General features: G+C 35.2%; 1 protein-coding gene and 1 non-coding gene across 2 annotated transcripts in view; one reads left to right on the plus strand and one right to left on the minus strand.

The window, feature by feature from the left end:
- Window positions 1-26,643, minus strand: part of Myh15 (myosin heavy chain 15) — a 110,942-nt gene that overhangs the window by 30,738 nt on the left and 53,561 nt on the right. The window contains exons 22-28 of the mRNA XM_048345811.1: window positions 22,860-23,112; window positions 17,808-18,050; window positions 16,670-16,846; window positions 14,735-14,880; window positions 11,284-11,374; window positions 8,701-9,090; window positions 2,705-2,831 (exon numbers count right to left, since the gene is read on the minus strand). Of these exons, the coding sequence (XP_048201768.1) occupies window positions 2,705-2,831; window positions 8,701-9,090; window positions 11,284-11,374; window positions 14,735-14,880; window positions 16,670-16,846; window positions 17,808-18,050; window positions 22,860-23,112 (1,427 nt within the window). The remainder of the gene's footprint in view (window positions 1-2,704; window positions 2,832-8,700; window positions 9,091-11,283; window positions 11,375-14,734; window positions 14,881-16,669; window positions 16,847-17,807; window positions 18,051-22,859; window positions 23,113-26,643) is intronic.
- On the plus strand, window positions 7,671-7,797 carry LOC125352098. Its single transcript, XR_007211103.1, has one exon. It is a non-coding gene; the product is annotated as a small nucleolar RNA SNORA9 (small nucleolar RNA).

Genomic DNA, 26,643 nt, shown 5'->3' on the forward strand with positions numbered 1-26,643 from the left:
CAGTACTCAGGCCCTGAGTTCAAGCCCCAGGACTGGCAAAAAGAAAAAATATATATTATTAAGTGAAAATGACTTGAAAACTATGAGTACATGTTAGTGAATAAAATTATAATTAGCACAGTGTAGTGCAACTAGTTGGACTTATTAATAGGTTTCAGCACTTGTGACTGGCAATCTTTTTTGAACTATGAATGTAAATGGACAAATAATTCACAAAACAAGTAGCACCTAAGTATTGTAACAAAATATCTTTAAATCTCATAGAGACCTAAAGCATTTTGAGGATTACTGGGAGTCTGTAGCCCAATTTTAGTTATCTGTGGGTGACAGACCATACTTAAGAAGATTCTGAAGAAAGGTAAATCCATGAAGAGATTGGGGCTAGTGAATCACTTACATCACAGACACAGTGTCCACTGATGACTTAGTCATATGTGATATGTCTCCTCTGAGATCATGATGAGCTCACAGAATAGGTCATAAGACACTTACCATGTCTAAGAAAAATAGCAAAAAATCTAGTTCAATGGTCCAGTAAGCAGAATGGGCAACTAAGTACTTCAAATTTACACCAAAGCCAAAAGGTAAGTATAGGAAAGAAAGAAAAAAATTGAATCATAAGCAGAAGTGTCATTTCATACCTATTTTCACTTCACTTACTCATCTATCAATTTTCTCATCAAAAAAGTGAGTGGAAAGTTAATGCTACTCACCAGGGAGAAGCAAGCAGTGCCTAGTAAAACAAATTTTACACAGAACTTCCTGCAGGGCCAAACATAAAAATCCCATGGCTTTGTTTCTAATCTGTGCAGTTCATACATTGATGCCACCCCCAAGGACACAGACGGTCAACCTGTAGCGTTTTTAACAAGGTCCAGAGTCACACACTATCTGCAGTGGGAGAGCAATACCTGTTGGATGTTCTTATTAGAACCAAAACCTCCCTCCGAGTTTGTTATTTTGCTAACTTGTTTTATTTTATTTTTAAACCTTCTTAAAAGAATTTTGAGTTGTTCTAAAATTACTTATAATCAGAAGAATGGAAGAGCAAATTTAACAGCTTTTTTTGTTTGTTGGTGTAAACCAACAAAGAAAATTGAGATGACTCCACACTCATGTTTTGTGTGTTGATGATTAGCCATTAAAGCAACATAGCATTCTTCTATAGAGTCAACCACTTAAGAAGTCACAAGCACTTCCTATGGATTATTCTCATACCCTACAGCTTTATGAGCTTCCTGATGCCCCACCTCTCTTATCAATATCCTTTGTAAGACACAGTCATTCAAAGCAGAAATTCATGCCTTCTTCCCAAACTTCCATTATAAAATATACTGTTTTCTTCAGCCTGGAGGGTATCTTCCCAGATGCTTTGTGGGCATGCTGGTATTGGCTTAGTATGTTTGTCCCAGGACTTTGTTCTTTTATCTGTGTCTAGATCTGTAACATCTCGATAAAATCCTTTTGTTTCAGAAATCTCTTCTTTTCCAAAGTCTTATTTCAAAAATCCTAGAAACATTGATGTTCAATTACCAAAAGATATGCAAAACACAGTGATCCTTACTCTCTCTTTAAGTGTGTGCCTCTGTGTGTCAATATTACATTATACATTTACCCTCATAGCAATCCCATTATAGAAGTAAATCAAATTACAAAGTAATGCAAAGTAAATTCTAGTCCATCTGTTTGACAGATTGGGAACAGCTGTTATAAGTGACTGTGTTTCACACATACACACACACACACACACCACATAAAAAAAGCATATGACAACTTAAAGAAAGAAAATACTAAATAGATTTCTATAATATCAAGGGTTACAGTTTTAAATTTTCAAGAGTGGTTGGTGGAGATATCCATGGGACATTTTCCTAATTTACTTATTAAATATTTGTGGAATGCTGTACAGATGCAATATTGTGTAATATTGAAGGACTGATATATATCTGTATCCAAAACAGTTTCCTACCCTCATAGAACTCATATTCTGACAGATGAACAGAAACCTGTTCACTATGGTAAGTGTAAAGTTTATTTGAAGGTAACACATACTATGAGAAAAAATCATATCATTTTGCCTTCTCAACAGTACTATGCTGACTTTTCCTGTATATCCTCTTAATTGGCCATCATCTGCAAGTCTTTGCAGAATAAGTAAGATATTCCAAGTGAAAAGAATAGTTAGATCAAAACTCTAGGGTTGGAGTATGTGTTGTATATTCAGAGCAGTTCAAAAAGATGCAGAAGAAAAGTTTAGAGAGATAATGGGGGCACAATTAAGTGAGCTCATGTAAGCTATCCTAATTTGCAAACCTAGATTAAAATAATTTGCAAGCCTAGATTAAAAGCCTAGATATAAAATAATGTAAAAATAAAGTGGACTCATTATGTAATAATTGGAGGGAAACACCTATTCAATGAAGTCAAATTTATAGTCATGTTCATAGGTGATGTGGGTTTCTTCATTGGTCTCAAGAGTTGATCCTATCAAGTACATATTGCTTTTCACAATGGCATGGTCACCCAAAGAAGTACAGAGGTGACCTTTTCCAGACATATGCGTGTTGCTAGACCAGGGTAATTCCAGTATACATTTCTCTCCTAAAGTCTGTAAACACTGACCTAATCAGTGGGCAACGTGTGCTATGCCTCCATGGAGTTCCCGGGATAGATTACTTAGATCTGAGACAGCACATGTACTTACCACTCTCACTCTTCAGCTTTGTCTTCTGTGCTGTCAAGTCATTTGTCAACTGAGTCATCTCATCTAATTTTGTATTTGCTTCATTCAAATGCACTTCATACACACTACAGAGTTTTTCAGCATTAGCCTGTGAGTTGGTAAAAAAAAAAAAAAAAAAAAAGATTGGTCTGGAGGAGTTAGTTGTACTAGGAAGAAGGCAATTGGTGGGTCAAGGTCTAGTGTGATCTTTCCTATATTGAAGATCATCAGGAAATTACATATTATTTAAGGATGAACAATAAGTTTTTGAATCTATATACATAAATGTGGTTAATCTCTCAGACCATAAATGTCAAAGAAGAAATCCAACTGGTTGGATATCAGAAGCCTGTTTTTGCTCTTTTGAAGAAGGAAACACACCAAACACTGATAACATGTCAAACAAAATCATTTCTCGATGTTAAGGGTCTTTCTTTCCCGCTGGAACATAAATTTCATGAGGATTAAGATTCTGCTTTGCCAAAGATTCTCTAGTGCCTATAGCTCTAGTCCTCAATAAACAAGAGAGAATTACATAGAAGGGGGAAGAAAGAAGAAAGAGAATCTATAGGACTGACCAAGCAGACTAGAAATAAAGTAGATGTAGCAAGTATGCAATTGCACGATAGAAGGAATTTGAGCTGTCAAAAATGTTTATTCTTCTAATCACTGTAGCTCCAGACCCAAGATAATCCTCTGGGGCTCACAGTTAGATCTCATTTTTCAACTTCACAAAATTGAATTTTCATGCTTGCAGAAAAATATATGCCATTGGTTTTGAATTTCTACCTGATTTAGGTAACCAACCAAAGAAGCACATTCTTATCAACCACTGGTAACTGAAGCAAATGATTTAGAAACTCAAGATCCTTAGACATGACTAATGATTCTTAAATGCAAAGTGCATGGAGTGAAGGATGATTTTACCTAGTAGTTAGCAACATTTTATTATTTCTATGTCATAGTGGCAAATTTATATTAGCAAACTTCCTGAATTCACAGTTTTTGTGAAACTCTTCTACAGATTATCTTTGTAGTCTTCCATCTACCTGCTCCATGGTTGTTGCTGATGATGACACTAACAACTATAAAAATAACAGTTTACATGTATTTTCTACTTATTTCTTTTCCAGCTTTTTCTCTAGGCTCTTTGTATGTAGTAAATCTCAATTCATTCAATAGCCCCTGAGGCCTTTGTCTCTGTATGGAGTGTACTGTGTAATTAAAGACTAAGAACTCAGGAAAGGAGGAATTCCATCAGCATCAGCTTGAGAAAACTGAGAAACTTGGTGAAATGAGGAAAGCTGACAGTAAGACTACTAGTCATAGTATGAATCTAATCATTGTAAAATTCCAATGGCCAAAGACAAGGGGCATTTAAAATGATGATGTTAGGTCTGGTCCTCTGGAAAACATCTTAGTCAGCAAAAACCTTTGCATAGTCTCCTGCTTGAGACTGATGGATTTAGTGAGTATTCTGAACATCCTATGACAAACTTTTAACCTATACTTTGTTATATATTCCATGTGTGGCTGACACAAAATTACTTAGGAAATTCCTAAGGTACTCAAATTATTGTAGACATTAGTGGGAGATGAGCCAACCTACAGACGAAGTTCACACTCAAACTTTTCTCATAAATTCCAGCACCCAGATGATTGTTTTTTTCTTGGCTAGCTTATGCCTCACTGATTCACAAACAAACGAAGACCCAATTAAGAGCATGCCCACATGGAGATAGACAAGCAATATCATGTATTTTCAACAGGCAATTTATCCTCATTGGGTGCAGGCCTTTGGGTAGTTGCAAACCCAGACCTGGCAGAGATTCAGATGGTGGGTTTTCGTACAATGCTATTGGAGCATAGAGGTTAAACGCAGGCATGTTCACTTGTCCACATACTACATACACACAGCCAGAAAAAGAGTTGTAACTTTCTAAGTTGCCTGCCACTTTAAATCAAATAGTGAATGTTTAATGTTTGCTCACACTTCTGAAAGTAATTTTAACAAAGTTTGCATAGTCACTTTTTTCTCCTAATACCCCTCAAAAGTTGAGGTTGATTTTATTTGGTAAATGAGAAAACAGCCTCAAAGAGGCACACTATCTTGCATGAAATCACGATGCTAACAAGAGTCAGAACTGACTTGCACCTACCATATGAAGTAATAATTACAAAAGGAAAATGTTAAGAATTAACTGACTTTATATACTAGTGACTCAGATGGCCAAAAATCCTGGATCACTGAGGAAATTGGATACAATTGTGACTATGGGAACCAACATTGTTTTAAATCTCCACTGACAAATGACCCATCCATTGAGCTGGCAAAAGCCTATCCACGTGTGAAAAAAAAAAAGTGGACTTCTGTTTATAGCCCTGAATATGCCCTCATATATACTGCAAAGAGAGAAAAGATGTCTATCTGTGCAAGACCATGTCATCAAGAGTATCAGCAATAAAGAAGTCCCAGGTTTCAGGAGAAATTTCAGGATAAATCCATGTGGTGGTGGCCTGCTAAGCAATACATGTTTTTACTTTTCCCTTTTTTCACATCCATAGGTACTGCTAACTGAAGGGTTGGTTTTTCCAATTAGTAAAGTATTTATAAAAGCAGTATTTCTGGCCAGACAGCAGTGGTTAATGCCTCTAATCCTAGCTACTCAGGAGACTGAGATCTGAGGATCATAATTTGAAGTCGGCCCAGAGGTGGGAAAAATCCATGACATTCTTATTGCCAATTAACCACAAAAAAACAACAACAACAGCAACAACAACAAAACAGAAGTAGAATTGTGACTCAAGTAGTAGAGCAGTGACTACAAATGCTTAGGGACAGTGCCCAACCCCAAGAGTTCAAACAAAAATTAAAGCTGTATTTTTGGTAGATGACATGGATATTTATCCAAAGGTGGCCAATAGAGGGATATAGTATGAAGTGCAACAGAATTTCAAATTAAAGCATAAAAATAAACAATAAATTTTGATGCCAGGGAAAGAAAGTTAATGAAATGATGCACATTCATTTTAAAGCTGCTTCTTAAAATGATGCATAAAAATATTGCCTTGAAGAAATGTGGAAACCAATGGGAATTCAAAATAATCAAAATAACTGGAAGATTGCCTATCACTTCTAAACTGCTCTGGGATACTCTATCAGAATAATACATTTTGAAATGTTTCCATTTCCTTTGTATCACTGAGCATTGGCTTTCTTACCAGTATAATTTGGAAAAAGATAAAACCAACAATTCAAATAAGAGTTCAGCATAATGCCTTTGAACATAAACAGAATTAATTTATCCTCCAAAAAAATTAAGGCAGCAGCAGAATGTGGTCTACCATGGACATACACAGAATTTAGAATTGAGATCCAACTCTAAATTGGGTGACATCAGAACAATCACTGAACCTTTGAGTCCCAGGAGGCATATGTAGAAGAGAATGCCAGTGATTGAGTGCAGAATGTACAAAAAACTGAAAAATATAAGCAAAATGAGGCTTAAAGAGGGTTTGCATTTATGTAAGGCTAAATTATTATACAATTTCATAGTACAAGCAAGACCCTAAGAGTCTAAAAGAAAATTCAGAAACAGGCAAAATTTTAATACATAAAGTTGCACTGGAACATTGCAGAGAAGGGAATTCGTTTGGAAAGGACACATTGCTGACAAAATGAATATTTAGGGCTTTGATCCAACATTTTAACTTGGCTGAAATAAAGTTCATGTGTCAAAAAAACAATATCTAAAATTGGAAGACAGACTGAGCCTGACCATAGGTCATCAATTACCTTGAAAGAGAAAGTATGAAGTTCACTTGTAAACAAGAACATGATTCAATAAAGTCATGCTTTGGAATAATTAATCTAGGCACTGCATAGCAGTGGATTAAACAATGAAAAATAAATCCAAAAGATAGTTTAGGAAACCACCAAAATAGGCCAGTTAAAACAGTAGAAAAACAGCATGGGAATGGGAGAGGGAGTAATAAGCCTGGAGAACTGAACAGTTGTGACAAAAGATTGGAAAGCAAAAATCAAGACAGAAAATGATAAACTGAGGTTTAAAACTTGGGTCATGGACCCAAAGAAACATGGACTCTATGGTCTCCCTTACTGGGAATAATTAGTACAGGTTTAGGCAAGTCATAGCAGAGCATCACAAGGCCCAATAGCTATACCCTTTCGAACACATAAGATGATGCTAAGTGAAATGAACTCCATGTTATGGAGACAATTGTTATATCACAGTTGTAACTACTTTCAACGTCCCATGTGTATCTGTAGCTTCTATTATTGATGATGTTCTTGTATCACCTTCCTGTGGTTGCACCTACACTATCTCTGTAATCTTATCTGAGTATATTGGAAATCGTGTATACTGGTATTGGAAGTAGGAAATTGAAAGGGAATACCAAATTTGACAGACACAGGGTAAAAAAAGACAAACAACTACAAAAGCAATACTTGCAAAACTGTTTGGTGTAAGTGAACTGAACAACTCCGGGGGGGGGAGGGAAAGGGGGAGGAGGGAGGGGGGTATGAGGGACAAGGTAACAAACAGTACAAGAAATGTATCCAATGCCTAACGTATGAAACTGTAACCTCTCTGTACATCAGTTTGATAATAAAAATTTGAAAAAAAATAAAAACTTGGGTCATGGAAAGAATGAGATGCCAGAGACAGAAAAGTTCAGAAAGAAATATCAACTTCAGGAAAAAAAATATGTCAGGTTGGTTTTTACATATACTAGTTTGTGGGAAGAAAAACATCGCTGATATTCAATAGAACAACTTAAAACTGTCAAGAAAAGTGAAAGAAATAAAACCAGTTTGTAAGGGTTAAAGAAGTAAGCAGGTAAGGAGGGATACACCCATTTGTAGGTGAGAAAAATTAGGATTAAGCTTGATTTCGTTTTTGAGCTGTGGAAAGCTACTGATTTCTTACAAGCCTCCAGTGTGCTTGGTTATGTGGTGACTCCGGCATTCCTACAGTGCATGCCAGAACAGTTTGAAATGGTATGAGGCATTGCCCTGATCTAGAGCAAGCTTATAGAAATTTCAAACAATTGAAATTAGTATCTCCCAAAGATGGGCAAAGAAGTTTTATTTTGCTTATAGATTTGCATTTTTTTTCAGTATCCACATGTGCTCATAAATTTTATCACACCTTGTGGGTTTCAGTTCATTAAAGTAATTACTGAAATGGGCTCAATGGGGACTTCAAGATGATTTAATGTTAAATAGTTTAGAATACAGTCTATAGCTCTGAAGCTATTTTACATATTTTTGCTCAGAGTCCACAACTATTGAAGTATTTGGGGTTGTATTGGGGAAGTATTTGGGGTTAGAGCTTTACAAATCAGGCTCACAAAGGAGCAGAAGTTGCAGCCAATAGTTGTTTGTTCTGTTTCACCTAAACTAAAATGCCCTCTTATTACCAAAAGTTAGGGTTGTTGTTAATCATGATACGACAGTAACCATTTGATATGGGAACTTGAAGTGTATGGGTTAAGGGGCTCAGTAAAATAGAGCATATAATGAAACTTTCTAGTCAAGGCTGGTTAATGAGACCCAGAAGACACATAGAGGGGAAAATTCACTTTTCTCAGCAAGCATGTTTTTGTCCCCTGTTCTCAGATATGCTTTAGAATTAAGAGGGCTACCCCCATGGTGTACTCACAGCACAGTGAAGCCATTCTTCAAAAGCGTCTAGATAGTGTACCTTCACTTTTCTATCCTACTTCCTTATGCCATCACCAGAAAGATGAGGAACATGGCTGAGATTCTAATGAGAAGTCACATTCAGGCCATATTCAGTTGAGGTTGTATGACCTTAACCATACCCCTGAGGTCAGCCTGTTATATTCTGCCTCAATGATCAAGTTAGCCTCTGACTTTCCTTTCACCTCCCCTTGTCCTGCCGTCTTCCATTTTTCACAAGGCCCCAAGAGAGATTTGAGACTGTGTCTACCTTAGCTCTTGTCATCTGCTCAACCTGAGTCTGGAGGTCACCCACTTCCAGCTGCAAGTCACTCTTTTCTTGTTCCAGCTTCTGCTTGGCCTGCTGTAGATTTTCTACCTGACTTTTTAGCTCAGCCAGGCTATCTGCATGTCTCTTTTTCAAAGAGGCAGAAGTTGTCTCAAAGTGCAATGTGGCCTCCTCCATATCTTGACGAAGCTTCTGAAATCTTGCTTCCTGTTTCTTAGTTATTTCCAGCTGAACCAAACTGGCTCCTCCTGCCTCCTCCACCCTCTCATTCAAGTCTTCCAGGTCTTGAATGATGGCAGCTCTCTCTCTTTCTATCTTGGCCCGAGTGGTCCTTTCAGCTTCCAGCTCCTCATTCAAATTTCCTATATGAGTCTGGAGCAATAAAGAATTTGGGTTTGTAGTATAGTTTATTCAAGAGCTTTGATAAATTCATTCTATTTGTTTTTCTCACCAGTAATAAAGCTAACATAACATTTTTGGTCCAAATTTATAACTAAAGGAAAGGGAGCATATATAGACAAGTATTTTGGAACCAATAACAAGACTAAAATTATTACTTGCAGTTCTCTCAGATTTCACAGAAATAGACAAAGTCATTAAATTATATATACATGCAAAAAATCTTAGCAAAGGGAAATTCCTAAAAAATGCATATTAAAATTTTTAAAGAAAATTTATTGGAAAAAAGCAGTAGAGTTTTTAAACAAAACTTTGTCTAGTATTCATTTACCTAACAATGACAATAACAAAAGCTGCAAAAATCTCATCAGCTGAATAAACATCACGTTCAAGTATCTTGCTTTGTAGAAACATATCAATTTAATTTTGTACACATTTCTAATAAACTTATACATGTGGTCTTCTAGTCTTCAAGAGATTTACAGTAACATTGTCTTAAGTAATTGGCCACATTTAGGATTGGGTAGAAAAGGTCAGACGTTAGTTTAGAATGTTTTCCTTTCTATAAAATAAAATGTGTACAGAAATCTAACATCTGGATCATATCAAGAAAGTAAGCTCTCTGGAGATTAAGTATGACAGAGAAGTTACTAAAGGATTTCCACTCCAGCTTAATATGATCCCCTGACAAGGAGTCATTAGTCCAACAATATCATCATTAGGGCCAACAATATCCTAAACAATACTATCACTGAACTCAAATAATTCTGAATTAATTTTTCAGAACTAATTTTTGAAAAACATTTTTAATCCATTAAGAGAGTTTGTCTTTTGGATAGTGTGAACAAGGTATTTTCTCCTTCTTTTAGACAAATATAAAGTATAATTTGACAAGCATGGTAAATATTACAGTCACTTGATAGTTAATATTATTTGGGAAAGCAAAGCATATTCACAAAGCATATTATATTCAAAGCATTCTAAACAGAAGCATCAAAAAAATTCCCAAATTATTTTTATCTGGATGTACATGTACATGTGTGCATGTGAATATGATTGCCTTATGTATCTAAATACTGTACAATATGATAATATAGTATAAAATATTGACATGGTTTAAAATTAATAAAGAGTGTTATATTATCAAATAATGTCATTAAGTCTACAAGCACCTACAGAACCTACTAATTTCCAGTATAATTGCCTTGAAATCATAAATAATCGACATATGAATTAAACTGCTAAAAATGAATGTATCCTATGAGTTATGTACTGTCCTTACCAATTAAGCATACAGTTGAAGGATTAATGAAAAAAATGTTTGTCTAGGAGTTTAGTTCAATGCCTGGTTCACAGTAAACATTCAATAAATAAGCTACTTAGTTTATTATCCTCACAGTAAGGAAATTCATGCTTACATAAGTAATTTTTCCTTAAGTCATATATCTGTAAGATAGTTTACCTCCTCTCCTCTCCTCTCCTCTGCTCTCCTCTTTTCTCTTCTCCTCCCCTCTCCCCTCCTCTCCCCTCCTCTCCCCTCCTCTCCCCTCCCTCTTCTCTCCTTTTTTTCCTTTCTTTTCCCTAATCTTTCTTCCTTCTTCCCTCTTTCCTCCTGACTCCCTTTTCCCTCTTCTCTCCTTTTTCTCTCCTTTTTTTTCTTTCTTCCTCTCTTTTTTATTGTTATTGTAAATGTGATATACAGAGGGGTTACATTTTATATAATTCAGGTAAGGAGTAAATTTCTTTTTTAATAGTGTCACCTCTGTCCTGGTTTTCTCCAAGTTTTTCCCTCCTGATTCCCTTCCCCCACAAAGTGAGATCGTTTTCAACATAGTGTCTAGTGAGTATGACTACTGCATTTGTTCACCCCTTGTCTCCCCACTTTCTGTGCTCTCCTTTACCCTCTCCCAAGATAGATAAACCTACATACAAGACAAAAGGTAGAGAAATAAAAAACAGCAACAAAGGAGAAAACAAAAACAAATTTTTATAAAACTTTATTTTGTTCTTTCTTTCTTCTTCCCTCCCTCTCTCCCTCTTTCTTTCTTAATTTTTTTTTTTTTTGCTACAGGTTCTTGCTATGTAGCCAGAAATGGCATCAAACTCAAAACCTTGCTTCTGCAGCCTCACAAATATTAGCATACACACTATTTGAAAAGTGATTACCTGCAGCTCTTTAACCTTCTTCTGAAGCTGAGCCACCAGGCCTTTTTCGTTCTCCACCTTTGAATTCATCTGACTCATTTCTAATTCTTTCCTGTTTTGAAAAAAGTAACAAATAGAATTGTTCAGAATATCTTTTTATTGTAAAAGTGATGTACACGGGGGTTACAGTTCGTAAGTAAAATAATGAGTAAATTTCTTTTCAAACAGTGCTACATCCTCCCTCATTTTCTCCCACTTTCCCTTTCCCTTCACTCCCCCTGTTTAAAAATACTTAAATTATATAAATAATATATGAGTCCTCCTTATTGTAAAAAAAAAACTATTACATCAATTTATGAAATTTTTTCTTCTGATCTCTATTCTCCTCCTAGAAGAAACCAGTATAATGGTGTGAATTGTGCACACTTTTTTATAAGTACTCGTGTGTGTACACGTATATGTATATTTTTATACATATATATAATCATAGGGAAAGTTTCATTTTCTTTACTGTGAAAATTATAGTATTGTATTCATTTTATGTACAGATTTATACCTTATTGACACAGTAATATATTGAGGATATTTCTATGCTAGCCCACACATAGGTTAATTCACTTAATATTTAACTGTGACATAGCATTGCATAATTAGGACAAGCTGAGGTTTGTTTATAAATTTCCCTATAAAAACAGCCATGTTAAGATTCCATTTCTATAAGTTTGATTATTTTGGGTAGTCCTACTAGCATGAAGTAGGCCTTTGTGATTGGTGTCATCCACGTATCAAAATGTCCTCTAGGCTCATCCCTTTCTGTCACATATGGCAGTATTGCCTTCTCTTTAGAGGATGGTAATATTTCATTGTGTGTATATAACACACTTACTTTCTTGTTTCATATATAAATGGGTATTTAAGTTATGTCTATATCTATGCTATTGTAAATGATTTAGATACTTTAAGAGTGGTATAGATTTTTGCACGTTGAATTATTGTTGTTGGTGTTGTATGGGGGTTGTGGCGGTTATTTTGAGATAGGGTCTCCTGAACTTTTTCTGTCAGTTTGCCTGAAACTGTAATCCTTATACTCTCAGTCTCCCAAGTATTTAGGATTAGAGGTGTGGACCACCCAGCATATAATATACATTGAATTATGTCATACAATTGGATCTTGTAAATGGCATGAGGTAATAATTTAACTTTTATTTCAAGAAATATGTAGCTAATAATTCCCAAGCCATCTATTGCCTGTTCTAACCTGTCATCACTCATCAGAAATGCCACTTTCATCATGTGGTAAATCTTAAATATACATAAATCCAATTAGGGAAAGTTTTACAATGAAGCTACCATTTCCTGAAAAATACAGTTTCCTAAAATGCTGAACGTCTCTCTGATCTGTGGCCTGCCAGGACATGGCCATTTTCACTTCACCAAGTGAAATAATCTTTACCATCCAACACTAACACAAAACTCTGGCACTGTATTTTGCCTTACACCATTCCCAGTCCATTCATAAGGTTATCTGAGTTCTTATTTCCAAACGCCAGTGAAGTTTAGTAAATTACTAGTACACTTAGTCAAGTTTCACCATGAACATGTATGAAACCAACACATGCAGACAAACAAAAAGCCAAAAACTTAAAAGTTGTTCCCTTGACACTTTTTACCCCCACTATAGACTCTAACTTTGGATATGCTCCCAGCAGTAATCTGGCCTTCCTTTACATTTAGGCTTTTCTGTTTTTCCTTTTATTTGATCTAATTTTAATCCTTCAGTGCTTAAAAAAAAAAGTCTACTTAAACCAAAGAGGAAAAAGAGACAACGAGAGAGATTCTGTCTCACTAACTACTAGAAGTAAATGGAGTCATCATCTTTTCCTTGGCTCCTCCTCATTGGGAATAATTAGTATACATCTAGAATAGTCCTAGCAGAAGATTACAATAGCTATGTCCATATGAACATATAAGATGATGCTAAGCAAAATGAACTCCAAGTTATGGCAACAGTGGTTTATCATTGTTGTTATTATTTTCAACATACCATGTGAAATTATGCCCTTTTTCTTTTGTCTTTCTTTCCCATGGTTTTACCCCTAATATCTCTGTTACTGATTTTAGTAATCTGGATATTGTATATACGTGTGTTGGAACTAGGGAAAGGAAAGGGAATACCAAAATGGAGAGACAAAGGATAAAAAGATAAACCAAAACAACAGCAATACTTACAAAACTATATGGTGTAAACCAACTGTACAATTGATGGAGAGGAGGGAAATGGGGATGGAGGAGGTAGGGAAAAATGAGGGAGAAAGTAACAAGTTGGATAAGAAATGTACTGGGGCTGGGGATATAGCCTAGTGGCAAGAGTGCCTGCCTTGGATACACGAGGCCCTAGGTTCGATTCCCCAGCACCACATATACAGAAAACGGCCAGAAGCGGCGCTGTGGCTCAAGTGGTGGAGTGCTAGCCTTGAGCGGGAAGAAGCCAGGGACAGTGCTCAGGCCCTGAGTCCAAGGCCCAGGACTGGCCAAAAAAAAAAAAAAAAAGAAAAGAAATGTACTCACTGCCTTACATATGAAACTGTAACCCCTCTGCACTTCACTTTGACAATAAAGAAATGAAAATAATTAAATAAATTGATTTGCCTATGCCAAAGAAAAAGAATCCAATTGAATTCAGAATTTCTTAGAGTTTTGTCATTTTCAATTTTTGCTTAGATTTCAAAGCAAAATTTGAAAACAATGAAAAAGAAACTCTCTGGTTTATCTTTAAGTAGTTGTACAAAGGAGTTGCCATTTAGCAAAGCAGTTTATAAATACAATACATTTTGATCAACATCACCCCTTTCAACATTCTCATCCATCCCTTTCCTACTCACCCCTTCCCTCATTTTTCTTAATTTTGTAAGATATACATTGGATTTTTGGTTGTATTCTCTTCTTCTTTTCTTCTTTTATCTACCTCTTTCCCCTTGACCTTACCTCATCCCTTTCAAGTATCTTCTTTCATGTTTTTATAGTAAATGATTTGATGAAAATCCTCTATGTAATTACTAATGAAGAAGGTATATCTGGCAAGCAAGCATTATTCAAGTGATCAGAGAGTATTTCACACCATACCAATGACATTTTTGTCTCATTTTTCCTATGTTGCCATTGATTTGATTTTTTTTCAATGTGGGCAATTTTCATTTTTTAGCTGCAGTCTCAAATTCCCAGAAATTCACACTCTATATTCTTTGTAGCTCTTATTTTCATCTACTAGGCAGAAAACTTTATCAGTTATAGGTTCCAGATTATGTATTTATTTGGTTTTTGCCACTATACAATAAAGTACATCAAATAAAATACAGCCCATTTCCTAGTCTGTCATCTTTGGCTTAGGTCTCAAAATATTTGGCCTGACATCCTAATGCTAAAGTAAAAGATCTCCTTCCCAGAAACCTTGTGGTAACAGAAACACACTCACTTCCTCAGCTGTGCTGCTAGTTGTTGGTGTCTGTTCTCCAGGTTCTCTGCATGGTCCTGGATTGTCTTTAAATCTCCCACCAGTCTGTGCCTTTCCCTCTCACAGTTCTTTCTTGCTTTCCTCTCCTGTTCAAGGGCACCCTCCAGCTGAGAAAGCGATAATTTAGTTAAATAAGTTGGTAGAGTTTATACTTTGCTAAATGTGTTTGTTAACTACATTGGGAAAATGGAAGAAAATTACTAACACACACTCTGGAAATATCATCTATCTAGTTATTTTTTCAATTAAATGTTGCATGTATCAACAAATTAACCAAGGAATCAAGACATCATAGCGATAGAAATTGTCTCTGGAGATTGTGGGGTATGAGCTCTGCCTGTGTGAGACAACTAATAATAAGTGGCCATGGGGCCTGTTTGGTTACTTTTTGGTGATGGAAGCTCACTTCTCCATATGGCAGCTCATTTCATGGATGGATAATTTCATTTACTCCGGAGCATTTATTCATAAAAAATAGAAATATTCTCTGGAAATTATCCCCTGGAGAAGTACCAAGAACATCTATCTCTACAAGTCCATCCATGAGTATTTGTCAGCACGCCTGGTTATCACTGGCCTTTCATGAAGGTCTCCTATGCATGATTCAATCTTCCCTTCACCTCCTTGGTACCCATCCTTTCCCAGTCCATATCATTATGTTACTCTCATACCCTACCAAGCTGGAAGAGTATTCCAGTCATCCCCAAATTTGTGTTGATGGCAATGATACAGAGATTAATTTAGTAGAAAGATAACACTTATGATATAGCACTGCTTATTGTTATGCTTACTTTTCAGAAATAGAAAATATTTCTTGTTACTAGAAAAAGATATAACATTTAAATTACGTTGGGAGCAATACTTCTGGGAAGCATATGTAAAATCTTAAACTTTGGTGAATACATTTAATTCACATCAAATGTATTTGTCCCCTAAAAGGGTTCATAATGACATTCTCACCAGCAAATTGGTGGTATTAGAAGTGATGCTCTTGATGGTGAACAGGTCACAAGGATAGAGCTCTCCTAAGCAAGATTAGTGTTAATATAAAAAGAAAACAAAGAATTCCTTCCTCCTTTTACAAAATGAGGACAGAGCAAGATGAGTATGTATTGTTGAAGTGGCCTTTCACCAGAAACCAAATCTGAGCCGGAAGTCTCTAGTTCCCAGAACTATAAGAATTAAATTTCTGTTGTTCATGAGCCCCCAAATATATGCTAGTGTGTTATAGCACCCAACATGGACTAAGCATGCTGGACAAACTGGAGATCCAAAGTTCAAGCCATAGTTACATCATCACTGTAAAAACAGTAAAAGCAAACAACAACAGGAAAAAAAAGCTATCACTCCTGTGTCAGCAATTTTACGTAGGCTAAGAGAATGAACGCATACAGATCAGTTGTGGAAAAAGAAATGGAGGATTGTGAACACTAAGGTAGTTTTGAAGCTTCTTATTTCATAATGTATTTAGGCACAGAACAGGGTACTCTTTAAATTTCCCAGATTTTCCAACAATGTAGGTGGAGTGTAGCTTGTGAGATTTATATTATTTTGAACAACACATAAACCTCAGAACACAATATAAGCTTTAACACCAGAACTAGCATAATTATGGAGCAAAATCCAGGTTCTGTGCTGACTATGGGGAGAATTAGTCATCTTGGCATTCTCTCATTGCACAGAGCTGTATAACAGTTGCTTTTAAAAAGTGTGCTGGACCTCACTTATACTACAGAGGTTGAGTGTATATTAAGAAAACCCACCTCTTTCCTAAATAAAAAAGAAAATACTATATACTATTTATTTTTTCCTGAAACTACTTAGATAAATGTAGAAAAGTTGAAGGTATATATCTAGGAAGACAGATTACCAACTGCTAAGTCCATTACCACTTACCGCAACAGCTTGTTGCTCCAACTTCAGGTTTGCTTTGCTCAAGGTGTTGAGTTTCTCTTCCTCCATGTGCAGACAGTCCTGTGCCTGCTGATGAGCCTCCTTTACAGCCTCAGTTGCTCTGAGAAGCTTGCTGATTTCCTCACGAAGAGATTCCACCTCCTCAGTGAGATTCTTGACCTGTTGGAATTAAATGAGGGTAGCTTTCTAAGAACTATCAGTGGAAATGGAAGATCCGAAAGCCTCATGAGGAATTCTGTGTCATCATGTGCCTCGTTGAGGTGAATTCCTGATAAACTTTTAAAAATTCCAAGTTCAATTTTTCTTCCACAAAATAATAATCTATTATCTGATGGAGTCAGGAAATGTAATATTCTCATTAATCAAATATTATCGGCCCAGTTCATTGTCTGAATTGAAGAGCACCATATTATTGTAAAATAATAATACCACTAAAAGTAATTTAGCTTGCTTTTGAGGACTCAGGAAGTCATGAATTAATAATACTGTACCACAGTGTACCTAGAGTGACAGTTCAACAAGGATTTCAGCAGACAACATGCAAAAGTAGAAGCTAGCAACTGCAGGCCCATCTGCTTTCTGTGAAGGGGAGTCAGTGGACACTAGAGGTGCTACTTAATGATCAGCCAAATTACACTTTCATATTGGAGCTGTTTACCATTTGATACAGATTCTGCATTAATTTCAATCCACATCTAGATATACAAATTAAAACTCACAACTGAAACTGGAATTAAAGTGATTTCCTCAAAGTACTGGCAGAGCCAGAGAGTCAAACACAGCCTAAATCACTTTTTAACATACCATATCATAAAAGTTGTCCACCCAAAAACGATATTTAGAGGCCTGATGAAATCGATTATAGATGGAATAACACTAGAACAGACAACAGCATTTCATTGGCTGTACTAAATGGGGATCTATAATTATGAAGGGGAAATCTGAATTGGAACAACACAGTTTATCACACCCTTTGGTTTATGCTGGTTCTGGCTCACAAGGCTGTAAAGTTACAGTCTCCTGTGTTAATTAAGTTGAACACAGGACTCTGAGTTACCAAGCCTGATTTGAGAGTGGAAGTCAGGCATCTAGGCCCTGAATAACATCACAGAAGAAGTACCTTGTGCTCTGCCTGGTGCTTCTCCTTCTCTGACTTTGCCAATATTATTTCCAGGTCATCGATTTCTTTCTTCAACTCCGAACATTCATCTTCGAGTTTCCGCCCCCTGGCAATCAGCTCAGAATTTATTTCCTCTTCTCCCTCCACCCTCTCAGACAGCTCCTTCACTGTGGCCTCCAGCTGGATCTTGGTTTTAATCAGAGACTGGCACTGCTCTTCTGTATTTGCCAGGGTCACTTGCTCCTGCCATGATGAGAGGAAAATTGTTCCCAATAGCTGGAAGTAATTTATCAGTTATTTGAAAATTCTGCTTAACACATAGCAAAGGAGATAATTGCCTACTTTCGGCCCAGGACTTTCACCTACCTTTCTCAGGCAGCTGAAATAATATTCCCAGGTCCCTGATCCTGCTGTTGAGATGTGGGGGAATTATTTGTGTTTGGAGGAGCCTTCCATCTATCAAGCCTATTCAGTAGATTAAATGACCTTTAATGTACACTTAATAGAATTCTCATGGCACAGAGGTAACATGCTTCAAAAGTCAATACTGTGCTGCTGAAAGAACTAATGTGGGCACATATTTTGAAACTGATGCCTGCTTAAAATATGGTCTTTTAAGAAAGGAATGTTCTCTCAGGCAATATAATATTTATTCATTACATTATTTTAAGTGTCATGGTACAATTGTACTATATACATATACATATATGTATATATATGTAAATATATACATTTCTACTAAATTGAGTAGAGCTATATAGTTTAATATATTTGCTGAATTTAGGATTTACAAATTCACTGGAAAGTCACTAACTTGATTTCATTATTTTTTCTAATAAAAATATTAACTGTTTCTGCCACAAGCAGATTCTACAAATTACATGCACAGAGCCTAAAATGCTTCTTCATTTTAATGTTTTATACGTACTATTTCTACATCTATCCAAGTGATATCATTTGTATGATATAAACCAGATACAAAATAAATTTACTTTTTGTGATAGGACACCTTTCATAATTTTGAACCCCTGTATTTTATAGTACTTGTTATTTAACTCATTAAGTACAGTGTATTGCCATTTCAAAAATGGAACTAGTAAGCTATTTTTTATACTATGAACTTGACATCTACTGCACATTTCACATTCATAGTGCACCTCAGTTTGAACTAGCCACCTTTCAAATGCTCAGTAATTGCTTACAGCTAGTGGCTACAGGGCAATTCAGCACAGATATTAAATGCTTCTGACAATCTTCGCAACCACTCAATTCATTTGCCTCTCTATTCTTTATAATATTTGTTCTTTTGGCCTTTAAAGATCTTTACCCATTCTGCAAGTTTAATCTTCATTCTGGTCCTTATTTCATTTAACACATGGATTTTAATTCAATACAAACCCATTTGGTAATCCTTCCTCACTCTTATTTATTTATTTTGGTGGGGGGCAGTCCTGAGACTTAGACTCAGGGACTGAGCACTGGCTTCTTTTTGCTCAAGACTAGCATGCTGCCACTTGAGCCACAGCGCCACTTCTAACCATTTTCTATATATGTGGTGCTGAGGAATCGAACCAATGGCTTCATGTATACGAGGCAAGCATCTTGCCACTAGGCCATATTCCCAGCCCCTTACTCTTACTTATTGAGCAACTGTAATTCTAGTCAGAAAGTCACTGATTATGCCACCATCTTCAAATGTTTTCCTTCAGTATTGTCAAAATTTCCAGTCTTAAGACTTGCAATTCATTTTGAATTTTTCCTTTCACTACATGAGATACTTGTGATTATTCAACTTTCTCAACACCAATTTTTCAAAATGTCTTTTCTTCAGAAGTTCCTTTGTAAAATACAAACAGCCCTAACCATAAGGGTTTATTTCTAGATCTTCAATTCTATTCCACTCATCTCCATGTCTGTTTTTAATGCTCAGATGCTTTTGTCATTATATCTCGTGGTATAATTTGAAGTCAAATAGACTATTATGGTACCTACAGGGCTGCTCTTTTTGCTCAGGATTGGTTTAGATATTCATATATTCATGCTTCTGTTCGAATTCTTGGATTGATTTTTTGTTCTTATGTAGAAGAACACTAGAATATTTATGGGGCTTGCATTAAATTTGTAGATCATAGTCAGCAGTATAGCTACTTTCACAAGGTTCATTCTGCCAGTTCATGAACATAAGCAGTGTTTCCATCTTCTACCATCTTCTTCAATTTCTTTCTTCACTGTTATATAGTTTTTGGTGTTGAAGTCTTTTGCTTCCCTAGTTTTATTCCTAGGTACATTTTTCTTAAGGCTACTGTGAAATGAATTATTTTTCTGATTTCTTGCTCAACCTGTTCATTTTTAGTTTATAGAAAACCTCCTACATTTTGTATGCTGTCAATTTTGTTGTTTTTAATTTGTTATATTTTCATTATCTTTAAATAGTTATACAAAGAGGTTACCATTCAACAAATCAGTTTATGGATGCCATAAAATGATACCAACTGTAAATCAGGATAATTTAAACTCGATCCTTTCATCTTTGTATCCCTTTTATTACTATCTATTGCCTCATTTCCCTGTCTAAGATTTTGAGACATATATTTAATAATGAGAGGGAGAGAGAAAGAGAATGAGAAGCCCTTTGCTTCCTGATTTTAGAGAAAATTGTTTAATGTTTTCTCCATTTAGTATGTATAATGTTGGATATAATAGTGTTGTATGCAGCACTTATTATCTTGAAATACCTTCCATCTATTCCTAGATTCTTTAAGCTTTAACATAAAGGGATGTTGAATTTTTCAGAGACTATTTCTGCATCTACTAAAATGGTTACATGTTTCTGCCATTTGTGCTATTTATGTACTGTGTTATGTCAATTGATTTGTGTATATGAAACTATCCTTGTATTCCTGAAGAAATCAACTTGATCATGGTATATAAAGTTTGTAATGAATTGGGTTTTAAAACACTGCATTTTTAATAAATTTATGTCTTTGCTTATCTTTGTTATCAGGGCAATATTAACTTCACAATGAGTTTGGCAGTGTTTCTTCACTTTCTGTTTTATGCAATAGCTTGAATAGTACTAATAGTAATTCCTCTTAGAGGCCAAGACAATTCACCAGTGACTCCAGTTATGACATCATTTTAATAGATTATATATGCTTCAATATTATTGCTCATTACACATCTGTTAATGTGGTTGATGTCCTCTTGGTTCAATTTTGGAAGCTATATGCATCTATAGATTTATCTATTTTTCCAGACTTTATAGTTTGTCAGACTATATGTTTTTGAAATCTTCTTAATGAGCTTCTGAATTTCATTGATATTATGGTCTGTTTTCATGTCTAATTTTATCCATTTTGATCTTGTACCTCTTTCTTTTTTTTTTTACTGGTTTTCTTTTTTTAATTTAAATTTATTTGTTTATTAATTGAACACAAATTTTTTGACAAGGTGTTGTGCAAAAAGGGTACAGTTACATAGTAGGGCAGTGTGTACATTTCTTGTGATATCTTACACCCTGTTTTTCTATCTCTTCTCTAGGTCAGGTAGACATATATACAATATACAATGTATCAAGAACATATACAGTAGCCACATGGCCACACCCAAGAAAGTTCGCCTAGGGCTTTAAATGTAATGTTGATATTAGACCATACGTCGACAGTAGTCTTATATGAACGTACATACATAGCTTTTGAGCTATTGTATTCACCTGAGAGGTCAATTTTTGACCTTTATATGTTGAGTAATTGTTTGGTTTTAGTTACATACTGTTTGGTCGCTGCCCCAATCCTGTGGGGAATACTATTTGACAAGCAGTTTTTGGTTTCCCAGACCTGGTCTCTACTGTCTCTCCCTCTCCCTTTGTTAACAGTCATATATCAGGGAGATCATGCCCCTTTGTTTTCTGTGTTCTAGGCTTGTCTCACTCAACATTATTTGTTCGAGTTCTGACCATTTCCCTGCGAATAACAATATTTCACCATTCCTAATCACTATGTAGTATTCCATTGTGTATAAGTACCATATTTTGGGGATCCATTCGTCTGTGGAGGGGCATCTGGGCTGTTTCCATATTTTGGCTATTGTGAATTGTGCCGCAATGAACATGGAAGTACAAATGTCTTTTTGATATCTTGGGTTTTGCTGTTTAGGATAGATGCCTAGGAGTGGTATGGCTGGGTCATAGGGTAGGTCTATATTGAGCTTTTTGAGAAACCTCCATACTGTTCTCCAAAGTGGTTGTACTAATTTGCACTCCCACCAACAATGGAGAAGGGTTCCTCTTTCCCCGCACCCCCTCCAGCATTTGTTGTTGCCTGAGTTCAGAGTATAGGCCATTCTAACTGGGGTGAGGTGGTATCTCAGGGTTGTTTTTATTTGCATTTCCTTTACTACCAGGGATGTTGAGCATTTCCTCATGTGTTTCTTTGCCATTTTTATATCTTCTCTTGTGAAGTCTCTCTTTAGCTCCTTTGCCCATTTCCTAATAGGTTTATTGGGCTTGGAGGGGCTTAGTTTTTTGAGTTCTCTGTAGATGACAGATATCAGGCCTTTGTCTGTTGCTGTGCTGGTTGTACCTCTTTCTTTTGGTTAGTTTGGTTTCAGCTTTGTCAGTCCTATTTATCAGTTCAATGACATATTTTTGTTCATTTTTGCTTTGTATTGTTTTTTCAGTTTGTATTTAATTCATTTCCACATGTTCTTAATTATTTATTTATCTACTAATTTGGGGCTTGGCTTGGAGATACATCATTAGATTATTTATTTAATATCTTATATTTTTAAGTAGATACTCATACCTATAGAATTTCCTCTTAGCACTTCGTGACCTGTATCCTGTTTAGAAGATACACTGAATATTAAATTATTTGATTATGAAATAGCATTTTTAAATGTTTCCATTATATGTGCTTAGTGAAATCTATAGTATTCAAAAAACTCATGTTTCTGTTTGTGTGTTAATTCGTCTTTCTTTGAAGTCAACACTGCCTATGAAATAAGAGAGTTAACAAGAAGTGGATATACAGAACAAACCGTGGGACCACTCACGGCCTGAAGCTGAAGAAGTAGGTCATTCTTCTCCTGGAAGAAAGAGAGTTGTGACACTTTCAGTTCTTCTCTCTGTGCTTCTGATTTCTCCAAGGCTTTCTGCAGTTGTATATACTTTTCTTTCAGGTGAGATACCTCTCCCATCCCTGTAGTCTTAATAAGGGGCTTGAGCTTGAAGAAAAGCCTCATCCAGGACCAGTTCTTTGTAGCCAGGAAAGCTCTTATGTTGCATTGGATCATCAGAAGTGCATCTCTACATTAAGAATTTTTTAAAGCAAATTAACACAGACTATATGAAAGTATTTATATAATAAAGCTATTGAATAAACATACTATGTTAGGAGTAAATGCATTTTCATTATTCTTCAAAGCATTCTACATCTGGGTTCTCATTTGATTCTTACCAAACTCCTTGCAGGACTTATAGGCCTAAGTATATTGTAAACTACATATGAAAATACTCCAATAACAATATTTTTAAATGAGGAATGGTCCTGAAAGAGAATAGGAAACACAGAGGGAGCTAAAAACAGTAAGTGAATCCAGGGATAATTTGTCTGTGTTTATGGAAGGATGGAGTCAGTTTTGATGACTGTTCATATTTTCATATTAGGACAGCCCCATTATCAAGACTTATCACCTTTGCCTTTCACATCAAGGCTGAAACCTTCAATGACTTACATACTTCATGAAAAAGAAGACTGAACAATCCCCTTGTCATAACCCCATCATCATTTGAGGAATATCATTATTTGAAATAAAAAGCCTGAGATAGAAAAATTCAGTAATATGAATTTTTCAATGAGATAATTCGAACTTGAAAAATAATAATTAATAACAAATAACAAAATAACAATGATAATAAAAATAACTCTAGTGGCCATCATACCCATAGCTCATTCATCTTTCCTGTCCAGAATCTCCTGAGATCAGTGGTTTTAGCTATAAAAGCCAAGCTGTAAAAGATAGAATATATATATGCCTATATACATATATGTGTGTGCTTGTATATATATACACATATATGTTATATATGCTTATACACATATACAATATATTGTATGTACATATATGTATATACATATATAACATATTATATATGCCAATACCAATTCAATGCCATGAAAATCATGAATATCAGCAAAACATGACATCAAAAGAGGAATGAAATAAAACTATTAATCTTAAAGAAACAGATTTATGTCTTGATACAAGTATATGCTAGAGAGATAAACAGATTAGAAGTTATTAAAATAAAGAGAAAAAAACTGGTCACCAAGGAAAAGAAGACAAATTTCTAGGCAGAATGTCTTGTATAGACCTTTCTAAATCAAAGCTATCCTATAAGTGTACATGAGAAAAAGTACTTTTACTTTAAATGTATATGTACCAATGCGAAGATACAGGCTACATGAAGAATGAATAGCTCAGAATACAATTAGAAGAACACAACTAATTTTAATAACTTAGTCAAAAGAAATGGAAATCTATTAAGTGGTCAATAAAAATTTAAGTAAGCATCATGATAAGCTAGAAGAAAAGAACTAAACATAGTTGAAAATGTCCATAGGAAACTTCAAAGCTCATTCAAACAGATGGCTTGACGATGGATCATTTGAAATGATCAAATCAGAAGGAAAAAAAAGAACAATAAAGAATAATGAAGAAGATTATGGAATACTTCCAAACACCTTGATTTACACACTATTGAGCATTCTAGAAAGAGAGGAAAAGAAGGGACAGAGAAAACTTACATAATAAAATAACGATAAAACCCATAACTACTTAAAAAGAGAAATAAACACCCAGCTTTTCCAAGAGCAAAAGAACTCAAATAGATTAAACATAAAGATATCATCATTAAGACCTATTATAATAAAACTTTCAAATCCTCCCCGAAGGGAAAAATCTTGAAATTATCAAGACAAAATCAATTTCTCACATACAACAGAGCCTCTTCTGAGACAACCTGTGAATTTCCTCAGAAAACTCCCTGCAATCCAGAAGGGATTGCTTAACTGTGGTCAATATGCTATAAGAAGAATAATAAAACTGCCAACAAGGAACACTTGAACTGAACACAGTAAGATTGCTTTTTGATATGAAGGAGAAATAGACTTCCTCAAGCAAAAAATGTGAGTTCATCACCACTGCTTACTAAAATATATTGAAGCCAGTTCTTCAAGTTGAAATGAAAAGATGTTAACAACAAGGAAACATATGAAACTCACCAGAAAGGTAAGAATATAGTCAGATCCAGTGCTATACTGTTGCTGTGGTAGAGATACAACAAAAACACTCCTTAAAGGGAAAATTTTTATGATAAATGTCTACTTGTGCAAAAATGAAACAAATAAACTAATCTCTTTTCTCTCCATCAGTTTTATTTTCTTAAGAGTACTTACCAGTATTATACATCTTAGCTACCTCCTTCCTGCTAGTCCATGGAGTCAGGGAAACTGTCTTTTTCATCGCAACATTCCCCAAGCTTAGGAACATATACTTACTAAAAACTCACTGAAGAGGAGAAGGAAGAAAAGGAGAAAACATGACCAATGCAGGGCCAGGATCACATCCCAGAATTTCTTTCCTTCAAAACCTGTTTTAATTACTTCCCTACTGATGCAGTTCAGGACATGATGCTCCAAAATATGGCACTGTGGTAACAAATAAACTAATCTTACACCTTAAGGAAGTAGAAAAAGAAGTATAGACCAGAAAGAAGGGAAAGTTAAATGTCACCAAAAAACTGAACTAAGAATAAGGAAATTACTAGCGAGGTTTTTTAATGATAAATAAAATAGAAAACTTTTAGCTAGACTAAGAAGGAGAGGACTAAATAAAATAATAAATGGCATGAAGAGTCAGTATGGCACACCGAAAGAGGAACTGAATGCACTGAAACCATAACTGTGGCAAGATGGGAGAGGGTACTTTACATTGACAGGATCAGTCAATAAGCCCTAAAGTCTCCCTTCCCGTCATAATCATGGACCAGCATTCCTAACTACACAAAAGTTTCATAGACCTTATATACATGTATGTATGTGTATATTTGTATATAGATACATACATACATACATACATACACATACATCAACACTGTGTGTTACTCAAGTTAGACAAGTGCCATACCACTTGAGCCTCATCTCCAGTCTAGCATTGACATATGTAAAAGACAATAAGTGAATATAAAGATAAAGCTCATGATAAAACATAAATATTATTGACATAAAGACTAACAACATACAAAATCATGAAAATGATAAACTTCATGATAATACATAAATATTATTGACATAAAGACTAACATATACATAAGCATGACACTGGTTAAGGGTGTCTGTATATCTAGTAAAGCCATGAAAGCATACTTTTATATGACTTACAGTGAAACACAGAAAGATATTCATAAATTCAAAATCTAGGGAGGAAGGAATAGTATCAAGATTTTTTTTTTAAAAAAACAAGGTTTCAACTAAGTGTTTTTAAATTTGTTGAAAATTACAGGGAAAAATGGCTAAGAATTAGTGATGACTCCATTTATATGCACTATATTTTCTGCATTTTTATGAAGGAAACATTTTACTTTTTGAAGGAATGACTGAAAGTGGATTATAATTATGTCATTTTAGAAAGAAAGTTTGGCATTGAGAAATTAAAATTTTTACACAAACTTACATAACTAGCTCTATAAGATATGTTCCTCACCTCCAAATTCCCACACTATGGCCACAGTGAGATACAACTCTCTATGCAAGTCTCAATAACATCTATAAATTTT

Source organism: Perognathus longimembris, chromosome 5, assembly GCF_023159225.1.
Source record: "Perognathus longimembris pacificus isolate PPM17 chromosome 5, ASM2315922v1, whole genome shotgun sequence".
Classification (NCBI taxonomy): domain Eukaryota; kingdom Metazoa; phylum Chordata; class Mammalia; order Rodentia; family Heteromyidae; genus Perognathus; species Perognathus longimembris.